The 17,818-nt window shown below is 37.7% G+C and overlaps 1 protein-coding gene across 9 annotated transcripts in view; it reads right to left on the bottom strand.

Annotated features, from left to right (window-relative positions):
• The window catches only part of TRPM3 (transient receptor potential cation channel subfamily M member 3), a 397,058-nt gene that overhangs the window by 114,999 nt on the left and 264,241 nt on the right, over positions 1 to 17,818 (bottom strand). For all 9 annotated transcript variants that reach the window (XR_010994252.1, XM_068175852.1, XM_068175854.1 and 6 more), the window contains exons 4-6: positions 13,641 to 13,854; positions 9,072 to 9,196; positions 2,850 to 3,021 (exon numbers count right to left, since the gene is read on the bottom strand). Coding sequence is in view for 8 of the 9 variants with exons in the window: in XM_068175852.1 (XP_068031953.1) it covers positions 2,850 to 3,021; positions 9,072 to 9,196; positions 13,641 to 13,854 (511 nt within the window). In the remaining variant the exon portion in view is untranslated. The remainder of the gene's footprint in view (positions 1 to 2,849; positions 3,022 to 9,071; positions 9,197 to 13,640; positions 13,855 to 17,818) is intronic.

Genomic DNA, 17,818 nt, shown 5'->3' with positions numbered 1-17,818 from the left:
TCTGAAAACCATTTTTTAGCGCCTGAGTATTTGCTGAGGACAAAATAAGAGCAATACAAGGGGTAAAACCTAAAAAGGTAATGGAAAACAGAATACTTGATAAAATATTTTCCCTAGTGTTCTTAAGGGGAATAATTGGAGAGTCTTCTTCTTTTTCCTATTATTTTATACTACACTGATTCAAGAAACTGGTTACTGCTGAATGACTGATAATGATGCCATATTAAGAATAATAAAAGCTGAGACTTTCAGGATTATCTGACATATTTAATGACCCAATTTAGTCTTAAATTTTATAAAAGAGACTGTCACTGTCCTAGTCTATTTGAAGGGAATGCCATTTTCTGTGTCTTTAATATGTGAGAACAAGTTTAAAGCTTCCCTTTGTGAACTGTATGTGACCCCAAATATCCAGGAGAGCTATCACTGCACTGGAGAAAACTAAGTTAAAGCAAAGGAAAACAGATAAGAAGAAATGACAAGCCTAGCATGTAAAACTCAGGCAGGCTTAAAAATAAGAATAAAATCTACTTTCAGCACTATGGTTGAGGGGCAGGCTGCGAAATAAAAAGTTATCAATCATTTACGAGTTCATAAATCTGTTCTGTTTTCTAGAGCAGACTCAATTTTTTAGTGATTAACAAAAAATTGCACATTTTCCTGACTCTCTCACAAAGAAAATTGTGATGCTGTCAGTGTTTTCCCCCACTCCACATGCTTGCAAGCGGTATGGTAAATAAACACATACATGCATGGCTGCACAGAGTCCCATTTGGATTAAAATCCCTTGGCATCAATGCACAGGATGGAGGATCTGCATTGCTCTGCTATAAATAAGGGTAAGGAAAAGCACCAGAAATTGGCCATCTGTTTGGCTGACCCAGCAAGGCAGGTTGGGTCTTTCTCATCCATATGGTTCAACTTCCTAATAACTAGAGCGTGGGCAAGAATCAGTCAACCTCTTTTAAAGGAAAGAAAAACAAAATATTGCAGAAACATTCTGGATGCCACTGAGCCAAGATGTACAAATTTTATTGGCAGACTTCTTTATGAACAATTTTTTCACATTTCTATTTTGAGGAAGTGTTGTGAGATCCAAGTATCTTTGTGTTTATAGGAGAGAGAGGGAGCAAGTGGTTAAATGGTGGAGAGTCTCTGTCACAGAGGAAAGTGAAAAGGTGGATACTTACTTTTGTGTGTGGGGCGTACTGCAGAGAGAAACCAGAGAAGTGATGTTCTTCATTTTTTTAGATGTTTGAAGAAGTCAGGCAAGCATTTGACTTGAACCACCAAAGTCTATAGTTTCATCCATCAGTCACTTGTTAAAAGATAAGCCTCTTGACCAAATCTGAATTTATTTAAGTCTCTCTAAAGAGATTTATTTTTTAAGATAATATTTTTCCACCAAAATGTTTTGCTGTAAACTGTAAAAGCTCACATTTTTCTTTTAAAGGCCTTCAAAATGACTGTTTATGCCACAATTGTATGTATTTTCACAATAAGCCATTTTCAAGTGTGCCTTTTTACTGCTGGTCAAGCTAGGATTAGATTACACTATCTTCATGTGCTAAGGAAGGTCCCAGGCATGCACCCACTACTTACGGTGCACACATTTAGTCCATATCTACATAGTGCTCTCTGAGAAAAAACAATGTAACTGCGATGTCCTAAAAACAAACCTGTAGTGAGTGGAGTTCATGCAGTGCTGTTGAAGGCCGCAAGTGGCACAACATTTTAATTTAAGCACAGATTATATTCATCATACAGAAAACTTTATCGAGCATGATGAACATTCTAGTTTATGTTCACCCAACGGGCCTGCAGGTAATTCCTTGTCATCTGATGTCTGAGAGCTAAATGCTTTTCCTAGTGTCATTCCAGTTTCACATGCCTATGTCATAAAAACTTTCACCATTCCTCAAAATTGCATGCTTAAAGAGAGTTAGTAGAAGAAAGGCTACATATGATCACTTTTGAAAAACTAGATCTGTTTTCATTCCTAAAGAAATATTATGGATGTACAACATTGATGCTTGTTTGTGAGACCAAAAATAGAATTGAAATTGAGTCCCCATATCAAAGCATCTGTACACTACATCAAGCATCAAGTTGGGGTACATTACAAAAATACATATACTAGTATTGGGATATTATATTTTATTTTATCCATGCAGAAATGCTTACTTAGGTGACTATTTTATTCTTTTAGGTAGGAAACTGGTACATGAAAAGAAAAAATATAACTTTGAGAGCAAAACTGGAGGTTTCAGTCTGGTCATGATGTGATATCATCAGGGTTGCAAAAGATGAAGTGCAAGGAACACCTAAGTTCATAACTCAGCTTCTGGCTTTGGCTAATGACAACTGTTTAGGAGAAACGAATAAACACAGTGCAAAGGTATAGCAGCACTTTTATTGAGCCGTCTCACTGCCTATAATTATCAGTGTCTCTTCAGCCTGCAAAAACTTTTTTAATAAAAACCTCTCCCTTACGTACTGTCACCCTTTTCTTGAAGTGTATTAATTTCACGTTATTCTTTACTAAATAAAGGCGAACCTAATTGTACAGAGTACTAAGGAAGAGAGGCTACCAAAGACCTGAGTGGAATCTGAAACTTAGCAAATACTGCTTGAAAACTAGCAGAAACAAATCCAGCTATTTGTGCTGTGCACTCTAAAACCCATTGCACTCTAAAATAAAATTTTATTGTCTTTTTTCATTATTTGCTTTCCTTAGAACATGGTCACCATAGACAGTAGAAACACTCCCCTAAATGTGCAGAATTATTGCTTCTTTATGCTAAGTGTTTTTTGCAATTATAAAGCAGTACAAGCAACATGTTACTTACTTGTATTTATCTTCTGAAGTGAAATGTGCTTTTCCAGGTGTCTACGAAGCTTTACCTCTGCTCCATATTTACCAGTAGTACCATTGTCAGCCAAAATAAAATGAGAATGCATGCTGTTGAGCACTGTCAGCTTGCTCATGGGATTGGACATCGTCTGGTATGGTCGGACCACCTGCATTTTAGAGACAGAGGAAAAAGAGGATACACTTAACAGAAAAGAGCCTCTGAACTAAGTCAATTACAAGATACGAGCTGACAAAATGAAACAAAAGAAAAAAATCAAAATTAAATAATACACTTGAATATTACTGTCTTTTATATGTAAAGTAGAAAATGACCTTAACACTGCCCTTTCAGATGCAGACACAGCTTAAAGGGTTTTCCATGGTAATCTGTTTCAATAGTATCAGTGTTCACTGCTTCTTTTAAAATCTGGCTAATGGTCAGTGCTCCAAAGGTCTGGGTGACCACACACACACACACACACAACTGTATACCCTGTCTAGTGCTGACTATCTAGATGGTTGGTGTAAAATCTCACCTTGCTCTGACCAAATTCTTTGATTCATCCTTCACAGACCCCACCCAGCATCATGCCTCCAGTGTTGGCTCATGCAGAAACACCAGTACTGGAGATACACAAGTACAGGTGTGTTCCACTCCTGGAGAGGTGTGCACATGATATTACACCACATTTTCAATTTTCTTGGAAAAACCATTGGCCCACTCCTAGGATCAGTAAAAAGGCAGTTATGTGTGTTCACAACAACTTCAGAAATTTTTTGTACAATGGGGAGTTTGCTTCATTTAATTTGATTTTATTTCATCAGGAGAAACTGTGCAGCAGACTGTGTAAATTGCCACAGAATTACTCCACTCACAGCCACCAGACAGACCAAATAATAGCATGGGGCCATATTTGGCTGTCAGCTGCTCTGGTGGGTATCTACTGACATAAGACTGTACTAACACAGCAAAAGAATTGGTGTTGTGTCAAGGCATCCTGATTGATACTTCAAAGGTTTTCTAGCAATACTATTCCCTGCCTTTCTTATGTATGTCTTGTCTTTCTGGAGAGAAAAACCAGAAAATCTGTAAAATGAAGTCCTAGCTGAAGAAATGCTGCAATGACTTCTTAGAAGACTCATCCTTCATTTGCAAGAAATTTTCTTCAGAGTTCTGACATCGTCCATTTTTCAGGTCTTGTACTTTTAATGCACAAATATGTACGCACAAAATTTTACATAGATGCTTGCAGACAGAAATAGAATAAGTTATTGGTTTATGCCTAAGCTTTTCTTCCTCTGTAATTCTAAAGAGATCTCTAATTGAGACACAATTCTTTAAAAACAATATGTGTTAGCAATTCTTTAGCCAGAGATCTCTCTATATACATTATTTTCACTTGTGAGTGTCTGCCTAACTTTGGTCAACTCTTAGCCAGCAAGGAGAAATACACAAACTTCTTTTGCTGTTGTAAACTGCCATGCAAAGGGTACTCTGTAAGCTCTTTATCCTGCAAAAGGAGGAAATAGGTCTGAAAAGACCCAGAGGGCAGCTAGCCAACAGCAAGGGGGTGCACTACACTCTGTGAGAACCCGTGATAGCTATGGCTTAGATTTTTGTAATGCTGTTTCTTTTGGTGCCTCATTCATAACAATTTATTCTACAGCTGCATACGACTTAACAAATATCAGTACACTACTGGAATGTGTTTAACAGCTAGCTTCTACAGATACAGAAACTATCTAGCCCGTGGCACTGGCAAGGCCTTACAGAAGAGGAATTCCTTGAGTTGCCCATTCATTGTATGAGTACAGGCCACTGTCAGACAATTCTTCTGACAGCTTGTGGCTTGTTCCTGACAGCCACAGCTCAGAACCTTCTAACTGTGACAGCTTGATCTGCAGCTCTATTTTGACTCAGTGATGCTGCTGCAGGACAGACTAAAATGCTATGATTTTGTTCTGTGCTTAGCTACAAGGTGAATTACATTATTATTAAATTTAATGGATGTGAAAATGAGACTGCAATTATTTTTAATTAAACTGTTTACAGCACGCACAATTCAACATCTAAATAATTTTTTTTAACAATAAAATTTCTCAAACCACACTGTGAGACTCTTCCTGAGAAAAGGATAAACAAAATCTTTAGAAAGGTAAGAACATACTAGGTTTTGAGGCTACTTCCTTGAGGTTACTTGCTCTTTGACAATACTCAGCAGATTTGTGATTTCTGACTCTTGTAGTTTCCATTCCTCTGTTCTTTTCAACCCCTTGCATTTTACAGGCAAGTTAAATGGTTGGAAAAAACTATGACTTTAAGCTGTCTTCTCATCCTCCTTTTACAGATATAGAATAACATGACAGTTTGGGCTGAAAGTGACCTTAAAGATTACTCAGTTGACCTTAAAGACTGCTCACCATGGGCAGGGACAATTTCCACTGGACTAGATTGCTTAAAGTCCCATCCAACCTTGTAATGAGAATAGGGAGAATAGGGAATAATGTCCCTTGACATCTTTCTCTGCAGAGCTGAAAGGAATAGTTTGTGCTCAAGACAGTCCCTCCAAATACATTTTAGTGAATGTGACAGCAGCTGTGCTGTGAAGCAGTACTCATGCTGCATGGGCTGAGGGAATTCTGTCAATAGGTGAGTGGCTGGGCTGACCCCAGCCCTTGCCTTTGCACCCTGAGGTGGCAGCGAGCTTGAATGGGTAGTATTGTTGTTCTCCTTAGATTCCCTGTAGGCACATGACACTCAACATAGAGACTTGAAAAATCTCTCAGGGTAACTCACCATGACAACGAGCCTGCAAGTACCATGTGAACCAGTGCGTGAATCTGAGCAGTCTATGCGGAGGCAAAGAGCTTGTGACAAACAGTGAGCTCAAAGTAGTGATGGAAAAAGAAAGAGATGCATGCTTTGCTTCTCAAGGAGTAGCAGCTGCTGTTCAAATCAAGCCATTTCTGCAGCCTTGTTGCTCTGGAGCATACCAGGGAACAGAGTAGATCCTGATTTAATTCCGAGGTTCCTGGACCTTTTGGTTCATGGTCCAAATTCTCCACATATGCTACAAATATGCCAGTCTGTATCTTTGCCCCTGTTTTCCAACTGAGGTGACTTGGAATTAAGCCCAAATGAGGACTAAACAGACACTGAAAGTAAAGACATACATGCTACAATGACTTACAAAGTGTGCTCTTTTAGAAGAGAATGGTTCCGTCTGTAGGAAGAAACTTGTTTATAATCACAGTTTTCTACAAGGCTGAGCAAGCCACTTTACTTTCTCAGTTCTATCAGAAAATATGGGGAATAAGGCAACTAAATCCCTTGTGTCCTTTGTTTCTAAATTAGAATCCGAGAGTGTTAAGAGTTGCACTATTTTCTGCTATATTGCTTTTACAGCACTGGAGTAAGACGTGTCTTTAGGGATCTTTAATCATCAAAATATAACAAATAGCAAACAGCAATAATATTTCCTTTAACTTGGTCAGTTTTCTTTATGGCTCTGAGGAAGTCCCCCAGGATTCCCAAAGTCTGACTGACTTGGAAGGTCTGGTAAATATAATAAAACCCCTCAGCTATGGCTTCTGGATCCATAAGGCTGAGGCATCAGCAGAGGTATTCCTCCCTTGCATGCCTCCCTTGCCATGAGGCACAGGGAGGCCACATGCACTAGGACATGTGAAATGATCACAGCTTCCCCTCTGCACCCCCTGTCCCTCCAAATCCCATGACTATAACAGTCTTCTGCCTCTGTCTGATGCTGAAAGGGTATGGTTTTATAACTTTTCAGTTCCGATCATAATTTAACTAGACATAGTGCATATAGGCATAAATCCACATTGATGCTAGAGTTCACCAAGTCTTTTACTACTGGTTGACTTTTTTCTCCCCTTGTATAATCCTTTGTGGCCTTTGTTTCTTGCTTTATGATGATTCATTTTACATGCTTATGGTACTATTTACATTTCCCCTCCTTGGTTCATTTCACAGCATTCACCTCTAATGAGTCAGTCAATATACCACACTTTGATTTTTAAAAACTTCCAAAACAGCTTCTTCACCAAATGCTTCTAAAGAAATTGCATGCATTGAATAAGAGAGAAAGTCCTTTGAGGCATACGTAATGGAGGAAAGCTGGGGGGGGGAAGGGTGGGAAAACAGTGAGAAGGAAAAGGTGATTTTGTGAAGGCTCTTACTACTTGAAGATTTAGTGACATTACTACTACTACCTGAAGATTTAGTGACATAAGTGGCCTACCTCAAGCTGTGTTACATTCTGTTCAACACGGGTGTAAAGGATTTGTGATTAATTAGAGAGTAAAAAGCTTACAAATATTTCAGTGGACTAAAGTCTTCATAAAACAGCCTGATGAGGTAGTTAAATGAAAAATAAAATTCGATATAAGTAAGCATAAAGCAGTATCATTACATGTGCATCAGAGATGGATAAAACCAGAAGTGCTTCAGCATTACATCACGCTGTTTATCAATAATTTTATAAAACTATCTGGGGCCAGGAGGTTGAGAGGATAAATTTTATGTTGTCTATCAAAGGCATATTTTGAAATATTTTTGTCCTTAGTGATGACCCTGTAATTGTAACCTTACTGACATAATCATGTCTGCCTTAATAGAAGACCCTACCCAGGTGAGTTGTAACTTTACATTAAACATTTTTCATTTTGTACCTGATGATCAGAGTAAGTAAGCAAGTCTTATATGATTTAATCAGAAAGGTTTTTTTAGAAAAAAACGTTTATTTTACAATAAAATTACTGTACAACTTCTTGGTTTCCTGTTAAATTGTAAGGATATTTAGAGGAAGTATTGCTTAAATAAATCAGAAGTTGGGGGAACTGCTCCACTTGCCTGGAACACTGGGAAACCAAGAGGGTTTTTAGCTTTTTCTGCAAAAGAAGGATCCAGATCCCCTTAAACAGGCAGTGGCTGCCTCAGAACTAAGGTAGCTTTGCAACAGGAGAAAAAAAGCAATAAAGGAATTTTCAGTGTTTGAAAATTCATGGCTAATTCTATGTTTTTCTTAACTTATTTGTTCCTGCTATGTTTCCAGAACCCCATGCCTAATCACTAAAGACTATATATTTGAAAATTATGTGTATATTACACTTCCTTAAGAAAATACAACACATCCTTGTGCTTAACTTTTTCTGCTAATTACCTTCTGCACTGCACCTCAGAAGAGTTCACTGGTGACGCAGAATTACTGTGACAAAGTCTGATCATGCTTTTTTGTGTGGTTTTAGAGTACAAGATTCCATGCTAATACAGTTCCCCCTAACAACTGTACTTTGATAGTGAATTGCAATAAACTCCAGTCAGATAATTTTCTTTATAATCATTGTAACTCCTCTGACCTAAGAGATACTTGAATCCTTTTCCCCTTCCCAACTTGGTCGTGGATACAGAATGTACAGAGAAGAATGGGTTAGGCTAATGAAGATAAGGAAGAAGTTCTTTATGCAGATTGAAAACTGTATCTCGTATGCTCAGAATTAGTCACTGGTTCTCAGACAGATTTCTTAGGAATGAACCAGAAGTGAGAAAAAAAAAGTGTTCCAAAAAGCTTCAGGTAAAAGATAACCAGTGCAGAGAAACTATTAATGTATTTAAAATTAAGGAATTAATCTTACTGTATTAAGAGTTTTAAAAGAGAGGAATGGTGTGAAAGAATAGGAGAAACACCAGCCCAGTCCTTTAGAAAGTGGCTGAAGGTGAATTACTTGAGGTCACTCTGATCTACAATACCCAATAAGACCTTTCAAAATTGCATCAATAAAAATTTATGGGAGGGAATATATTCTAAGGAGGATAGCCTGAAATTTTGAATTTAACCAAGGCATTATAGTATTGCTTGAAAATAAATCTGATTTCAAGTTTTGCAATCAGTATTTTCTTAAGCACCTTTACAGGTTCATAGAGTTCTAAGGATGAAGCTTTGATATATTTTCAAGAATAGCTTTTAATGAATTGCCATTATAATTATTTTTAAATAACATAGAGTGCAGGAATTTTTATTGCTGATGTGTCAAAACCTGCCATAAACCCTAATGGAAAACCTATGTATATATTGACTTTTAGCTGCAGACAATATTTCTAAGAGGAATTGCTTAGTCAGTGATGGAGACAACAGGAAAAATAACTGGAAGATTTATATATACTGGAGGTCATCTATGTCTGTATAGGTCTTACATCTTTGCCAATCAGGTCCTCTTGATTTTCCACAATCCCCCAGGGAGCTATACCAATGGTGCAGATCTTCCCTCGAGATTTTGAGGCATGATCTTTCAGCGCATCTCCAACATGCCGAATGACCCCTGGCAAAGAAACAACATAAAACAGAAATTCATAATTATGTCTTGTTTTTTCATTATCATATTGATTTAGTATAGACTTGTTTTTTTAGGGAATACCTGTGCTATCCTTACAATTAAGTAAAGCTATGAATAAATCCTTATTTCTTCTTATTAATTTGCATGAATCCATTTTATTGAATCCAAAAATTACTAAATGAAGTAATAAGAAAAAAATACACAGCTTTAGAAAGAAGAATGGAAATGATGATAGGTGACTGCAGCTTATTTATCTGCACTTGTGCTCACATGTGCATGCAAGCATTTGTGTATTTCCAAGCACAGAAAAAAAGCATAGGAATTAATTGTGCTCCCCACTCCCACCCCCCAACTTCCTCAGTAATGCAGCTTGTACACAAATGCCCCCAATCAAGGATGGAAATGTGAAAACATCATTATACTACTCTGTGATGAAGCTATTTTGCCATTCTTTCCAAACAAACTCAGTCACCTGAGATGGCTTCCTGCAGAGTATGAGTACCTGCCCTGGGAATCAGTGAGAGAACAGAAATTAGTACAGAGAGAATGGCTGCTTCCCAGCATTCTTCCAAGGGCTGCTTGCTAGACCAGCTTTGACAGTTTTTGAGTGGTATCTCCGTGCAAAGGACAAGTGTAATTTCTCCTTCCTTTTAATAAAATAATCTTTTTAAAATCTGTCTATTAACAGCTATTTTTAGGATGTGGCTGAACTGGAGCAGACCGATGGGTTTGCTGCAGATGTCATCTGAGTCTCAGTTGCTGAATTTCCATTTTGTTCAAATTTCACGATTTCAAGATGACTGGATAGAAATCACAGTCACAAAATTGTTAGGATTTTGGTTTTAGTTTTCTGAACTGTAAATGACGCAGGGTAAGAAAACTCCCCACAACTAACAGAGCCTCTATGTGCTTGAATCTAGTATTCTTCTTGTGGTGGAAGGTTAAAAAACCCCAATCCTGTATCTGCCATCAGCTATGAAATAAGCTGTTGGGCCTAAGTTTTAGGCTGATAGAACAACCTAAAGGACTTAAAGCAGAAAATCTGTCCAGACTGCAAAAATTTATCTTGTTTAGAATAATCAACTTTCAGCGTAATATGAATATTCAGAACAACAGTCATGTTTTTAGTCACGTATGCTCTGTCTCTCCCACATCACTGATTCTCAGTCCAACAGCAGTATTTCAGGACATTTCAGTTATAATTTTCCTTAAGAGAAACCCAATTTTGAAATTTATCTTCAACAAAAGAGACTGTACTGAGAAATTCTCAATTTTTATGATTTCACAAATAATTTTCAGCTATGCAGTTTGAAATCCTAGTCCTTGAGTAATCAACTGCTTTCCTCCCAAAATTAAAGACTGCAATGAGAGATTACTGATATTGCAAATTTGCTTTTCAAATTGTTTGTTTTTAAAACAGCAGAGAGTCACTTGAACTATATTGTATTGTCTAGGAAAAACAGTCCTTTTCAACAGCATTTATGATGACTTTCCTGGTTCATTTGTATTGTTTTGGCATTTGCAAATATGAGGATTTTAAAAATGGTAGGAAGCAGTTGTGCATTTGCCAAGTACAAGTGTTATCATATGTCCTTTAAAAAAAAAAAAATCTGTATTTTGATTTCTACAGTTTCTCTGGTAATCCACTGCTTTAAGTATACAGCATGTACATTCTTCTGATGTAATTTTAACTTAAAACTTATATCTGTCTTGGCCATCATCATGACAAAAGTCTCTGACAACTAATATTATTACCACCATAGTGCACAGATCAACATTAGCCTGATTTTATTCCTTATTTTGAAGAGATGTGGGTCATATTACATTTGTGTCTATTTATTAAACACTCCAAAAACTTATGCTTCTTTGCTTTCTTCAGGCACCAAGACTGCCAGAGTTTAAAAAGTCTTTGGACAACACTCATAGACACGTGGTGTGATTCCTGGGGCTATCCTGTGCAGGGTCAGGAGCTGGACTCCTTGATCCTTGTGAGTTGCTTCCAACTCAGCATATTCTATGATTCTGTGCTACTTGTATTGCTGTTGTAATAAAACTGAGTACTGTTGTAAATTTGATGTGCTCTGAAAACCAAGTCCAATACTCCTATTAAGCATTTATATTCAAACATGTAGGAGTTGATCCACCAAAGTCATGGTTTGACACTGGCGCAATGCCAGCACCCCCATGAAAATACATCTTCCTAAATAATTGCTGTGAGATGTGATCAGGAACAGAGCAGAGTAGACCCAAGCTTAATAACAAAGAGGAAAACTTTATTAAACTACTACTACTATAAAAGCACAGACACTAAATCCTGGATGAAGACCTTCCAAAACACTCCTCTTCCTCCCACCTAATTACCACCTAATTTCCAAATGAAACCACAGTGAGACACCACCCAGGATCCCTGATCAAGTTGCCACCCTTCAGATAATCAATACTCAGTCCATCAAGGGAGACAGGAGTCTCTCCTATGCCACAGATCCTCCAGGAAACACAACTGCCACCCTTGTGTCTCCATGTCACACATGGCAACCGCCCGGAGAAAATCTACCATGGTGACACTCTCCTTTCCATGTCACAGTGCTCTCACCACCATGCATGGACAGACTGCTCACAGGGCTCCTTTAAGGATGCTTTGCCATGGACCAAAAGAGACAACAGTTCAGCATCTCATTTTGGGACTACAGTCCCGCCCATTTTCCCCTGGGGTTGAGGGTCCAAGAACAGAGATCTTCTTCTCTTCTTCTTCTTCCTCGAAGACAGAGGGCCTCTCCACACCTTCTTCAACTTTCCTCTGTTCTCTCCACTCCTCTGTTGGTAATCACTGAAACAGGTCTCTTGGCCCACCAACGCAGCCCCCTAAGTGCAGCTTCTGTCAGGAGAATTTGGTTCAGTCTATGGCTAACAAGAAAAGTCCAGCCACAAGCCACTCCATCATCTCCATTCAACTCAACAATTTCCTCTTCCATCATTTCGGATCCCAGACTGTCTAAAATAATATTTTACAAAGCTTTCATTTCCCAGGAAAGGGTTAAAAGTTCAGACTCCCTGGACGGCTGAAATCTCTGCCCAGCAGCCGATTCCCAAGGCCAAGGCTGGGCACCTTCCCCCCACCCTCCTTCTCCTCCGTGCTGGCAAAGTTACAGGTGCCGTCCGGACTTTCTGTCTCTTCCCTCTGTGGGGGGGGAATGACAAAGGCATCTCCGCTTCTCTCCACCCTTCCGTCCACAGGAGCTGGCTCGGTTCCAGTCCTTCTACCCCTCGGCTCACCTCGGCCAGGCCGCATGGCTTCCCCTCCCCCACCCAGCCTCATGGCTGGGCAGGGGAGGTCTGCACAGCACCCTGACCGTAACCAAGGAGAGCGAGGTCTTGGGAGTTCTTGCTTTTAACCCCCTGTGTTCTCAGAAGCATATCCCTATCTTCAGTGGTCACTTCAGGTGCCAATATCCAAACCTGACCACTGATTGGTTTGACCCAACTTCTTGAAAAAATCACTTCCATGTCAAACCACGACAACCTAGCACTAAAATTAACACATGACAGAATGATTACATTATTTTCCAGAGAGAGTAAGAAGATATACTCTTACTAAAGTAAAAAAATTATAGCTTTCTTACTGCAGCAAATGAGAATGACATAAGAATTTACAAGTTCATGGCCTAGCTCAAAACTTTTTTCAGTTCTCAATAGAAGAACTTTTTTGATTTTCCCCTGAATCTCTCCCCCTTTCTGCCTCCTTCAGGGAGGGTAACTGAGATGTCAATGTCAGAATTTTCTGTCTAGGGACCTACATTTTGCAGCTTATTCCCAAAGTGTATATGCTGTCTGCTAGCAGAGCTGGGCCAGCTGCTGTCTTGGGTCCCTAGGAGACCTGTTTGGTGTATCACAGATGCTCTTTGACTAGAAATGGCAGATATTGCTCTTGATGAAAATGTAATAGCAGAAAATTAGGTTGAACTCTCTACAAGTAAGGAAGAAGTTTGCCACCACATCCAAAAACCAGAACTTTTTTCCTTTAATACTTTGGGTCCCCTGATTAAATAAAATAAATATCCTTTCTGGATGAAAGTGTTTTCAGTTTTGTGTAATATGAGTTGGAGTCCTTTGACTAGTAGTCCTTCCCTGCAGTTTACAGCTGATCTTATAAAGTATTCTTTGATGATATACTAATACAATTGCCTTGCAGGAGGTTTTATTTTCAGTTCCAAAGTGTGCTGTTCATACTTAGCAAACCTTTTTTTCTGTTTTATACCAGCTGCCAGGTTGGTGTGAACTTCACATTTTCTTGTTTTCACATAGTACAGAAATGACTAATAAAATAAAACATGGAATGGCTTTCTAATCTCATAATTCCTACTTTCCCCCCCTTTTTTTTGTGATGAAGTCTCCTAGATACCACTGTGCTTTTATTCAATGTTGCTCTTACCTGTGTTTACTCCTCCAGTGAATATCCATGCTCCAGTTGTCATTGCAGCCTTAATAAGTCCTTTTCCAAAGACTTGTTTGAGTTTTGGCTGAAGTTCAAAATTCTGAAGGCCCCCGTGCACGGAGATGAGAAGTTTGGGGAGCTCCAGTTGCCACTCTTTGGTCATCAGATGCAGAAGAAGGTCAGGCTTTGTGTCAAAAGACACACGTACATACTGCAGAAAAAAGGGCAATAGGAGAGAGTAGAGAAAAAACATTGTTTATACCTACTGGTTTCTAATGTATATTATCTGTGCCCAATAGATCACTTTTTTAATGACAAAACCAGTAACTATTTGCTAACCTGATGATTAGTTTCCTAGCTGAGAAACTAGGAATAATGGAACACTTGCACTTGACAGGCTGGACAATTTTTTTTATTTAGGAAATTAAGAAATGAATTGTTTCAAAATTCTTAGCAATGCTTGAAAGATTAATGTTTACAATGTATAAATGCAAAAACTGGACCAAAAATGTAAGAGGTCTGCCAAAGGTGACCTAGGGAGTCAGGGTCACAACTGTGTATTTACTTGTACCTCATTTTCAAATTACCTAAGTCAAACCCTCGAAAGGTAAGAAATGGCAGATAAAAACAGTTCTTCAAGCATACATAGGTTTAAACTGAGCAAAACAACTAAACAAATACTTTCCAGATGAAAGAATGCTCACTATATACAATTTGTACAGGTTCATGATCTTGCCTTAGAAAACTCTAGATCCTAAAAGGGCTGTGAAACAAATTATTTCTATAGCTGCTAAGATCTGGAAGAACCCTCTTAATAAAATAAATTTTTTTTATTTTATTATTGTTGCAGAAAGAAAGTTGCAGAAAGAGTTGCAGAAAGCACTCGTCTGTCCAAATTCTGATTGAATCAATACCTGTAGAGCAACTTCAGCAGTCTTTCTCTTGATGGGTTGTCAGCACAGACATCAGGTGTATACCTTTGCCTTCAGCCTGAGGAATAACTAGTCCTAATTTGTTTATTGTAACGTGCCAGGTAGTATAATATCCATACATATTATGTAATCATTTTGTCCCTTTTTGACATGTCTAACCAGTATTTCTTGCCAAAAGTTTGTTATTTTTTAGCAATACCATATGATAATAAAGTGGATACCTTTCTAGTTGAATAAAAAATAAGGACTTGACATTTTCCAGAGAAAACTGCTAATAAACAGAATTTTTTTGCAAGAATGGGTTGCTGCACAGTAAACATCTACTGTTAACATTTCTGGAAGTAGAAGCCTGTTTGCACAATCAGTTGAGGGGGGGCACAGCCAAACCAAAAGCTGAGCAAGAACTTGGGAATGCACGTTCACACCAGTGCATCAGTAATGTTCTCTGCAGCAGCCAGGCAAACTCACAACAGCTACTGGGCATAAAAACCACAGTTTTCATGTCTGTCAAGCTTATTAATATAGAAGAACTGCCTCCTCAGTAGCTACTCAGTCAATTTTCAGTGTGAGTTAAAATCTTGTATCACACCTGATCCCACTGACTAGATTGAGATATTAAAAGTTTTAAAATTGGGATTTGAGGGTTGTCAAAGTATTAACACATCAGAGGGGTATAAAAAGAATGATAATTTTTCCCTTTTTCTTGTCTTAAGGGAGATCTGAGTCTGCAAAGGGCACCTGGAGACATTCACAGACAACATCCTTCATGGGGCCTCCATGAAAACTCTGCTGTGAAACTATGGAGTCTTTGGTTTGGAATCACTGGTACCTTACTCTGCTTTGTGGTGAAGACAGACTGCAAGTCTTCAGAAGATAATTAAGGTGAATTAATACTGAATTCATTAATTCATAATTAAGGTGAATTCATACTGGCAATGACCATACAAACATGCCATTGCATCATCTGGGATGATGCTAAGATGAAGGCACAAATTGCATCAGATGTGTATTATCTAATCTGGACAGTGAGTACTTTTTTCTTGGTTTTTTTATTCTTTAGATTTTTTAAAAATACCTCAGAATGTGTGATTTCACTGTCCCTACCTTCTTAAGTTTATGTATTACTCTTCTTATATATAATGACCTCTGAATTCTAATAAATATAAATATATAAAGTGATTAAGAAAGAAGTATTTTCTTGCATTTATTTGAAATGTAGACAATTTGTGTTGGAAGCAAATGCTTCTATTTTATACTGCAGGAAAACCCCCTTTATACTTTGTATAATTTTATTTTACAAAGTGGAAATTTAGGGAAAAATAAATATCTAAGTTTCTTTCATGTAAATTAAAATTTAAATCAAGTGAGATAAGATTTAGTGGTTTAGGAGTTTTTGGCAAGGATGCCAAACATGATTTTTCTTTTGGGCATACCATTCAATTTCTATGACTATTTGAATAATTTTTGCTCTTACAGAAGCAATTTTTAGTTTGGCATACTTGAATTTACTCTTTTGCCATTACTTAATATGTTAGCTAGTAACTAAAAGAGAATTCTTTTGTCCTATTCTAAAAAGTTTACATTAAGTTATAAATGTCACCTTTAAGGCCACTTTAGCCTGTACAAAAATTCATGTCTTCCAATCTTGTAATAGAATATTTATCCCTATCAGTTTTTGCTTAGAATGTTAATGAGTATTTCTTTTGTTTCTGAATTCTCTTGCTATAGCCTCTGGAGGCAGATAGAAAATTTGAATCTTAGCCAAACCACTCTGTTGCTGTTCTGTGAAATTCCATGCCTGGTGTATCTGTCAGCTGTAGACATTATCAGTTCTAATGGGAAATTATTTAGCCCTTTCTGTATGGGAGAAGTATATGGATAGGACACAAGAATTCAGTTTTTATGTGTCAGCAAAGCAGAGCAAGTTAGAAAGCAAAAGTACAGTTCTGAATCACAAAACCTACAGACTGACCTGACTGGCATCAACACAGAAAGTGAAAGGACAAAGCATCAAGCTCGAGCTGCAATGTCCATTTCATCCCTAGACCAGCACAGTGGTACTCAGCAAGAGTGCATTTGTTGGCAATTATTTCACTTTTTTTGTCAGGTGTTCTCTAAAACAAACCTATGCCCACCATCAGTCAAACAGCCAGACACTTCCAAGCTCAACTCCAGTGCCCTAGGGCAAAAGTCAAAGCTCCTGAGAAATAGAATTACTACTCTTACTTAAGCACAGTTGTCTCATTAAAGTACTTAGTGAAGGATTGCAGATGAGAGTGTCAGTGAATAAATTAGAGAGACTCAGAATTTTGTTGCATTTCTGAAAGTAAATCTATTCTGTCAATATTTTGTGATCTGCATTCTAACATTACTCCTCTGTTTCTTTTTGGCAACTTATTTAAGTTTCTATCACTACAGGACCGGTTGCCCCTAAGTGTGATCCTCAATTAAAAAAAAAAAAATTATATATAATTCTCACTTAATCAAACAAAAAAACCTGCTACTTAGACTAAAACCAGATTGGTTCTGTATAAGTTATTTCTTCTTAGCCCCTTAATGCCTAATTCAAGTTCCACTAAGCAATCAGTGAAAGGACCCTCATTGATTTAAATGGGCTTTGGATAAAGGTTTTTCTGTGTCATTTCCCCTTTTTCTCCATGTAGAACACCATCTTTTAAATTCTGTAAATATTTTTAAGAATTAATTTACTATAACAGAACAATGTTTGCTGCCTTTTCATGGTTTATGCAAGTTAACTGGTTATCTATTTTTTCTTCTCAAAAGCCCTGATGACTTTTGGCATCCTTTTTATACATTTTTTAAAAACTCAATGCATTTTAAACCAATAAAAACACCTTTTTCTGTGACTGACTTCCAAATAATTAAGTTTTAAGGACCTGAATATTAGCAACTTTGTCTAAGTAACTGTTAATGTTCATTGGAATTCTACTGATGTACTTTCATGTTTCCATGCACCATAAGAAAAATTAAGCAGATAATACTGAAGTAAACTTCCTTTCTTTTGCAGCTGCAATCTTATTTTAGAATTTTACTCTGCATATGAAATGTAGCATTGAAATGCATTCAGCGAGGAGGAATCTATTTAACGCACCAAAGGCTTTTCAAACAGCCATCTTCCATTTAACCCTGAAAAAACATGATGAAAGAAATTTTAGTTCTGCAAAGAGCAATCCTTTAAAGAAGTTTATAGGCAATCCAGGCCTACCAATTAATGAGAGAGCA

This window comes from Anomalospiza imberbis, chromosome Z, assembly GCF_031753505.1.
Source record: "Anomalospiza imberbis isolate Cuckoo-Finch-1a 21T00152 chromosome Z, ASM3175350v1, whole genome shotgun sequence".
NCBI classification, from domain to species: Eukaryota; Metazoa; Chordata; class Aves; order Passeriformes; family Viduidae; genus Anomalospiza; species Anomalospiza imberbis.
This window is presented reverse-complemented; position numbering and strand designations above follow the sequence as displayed.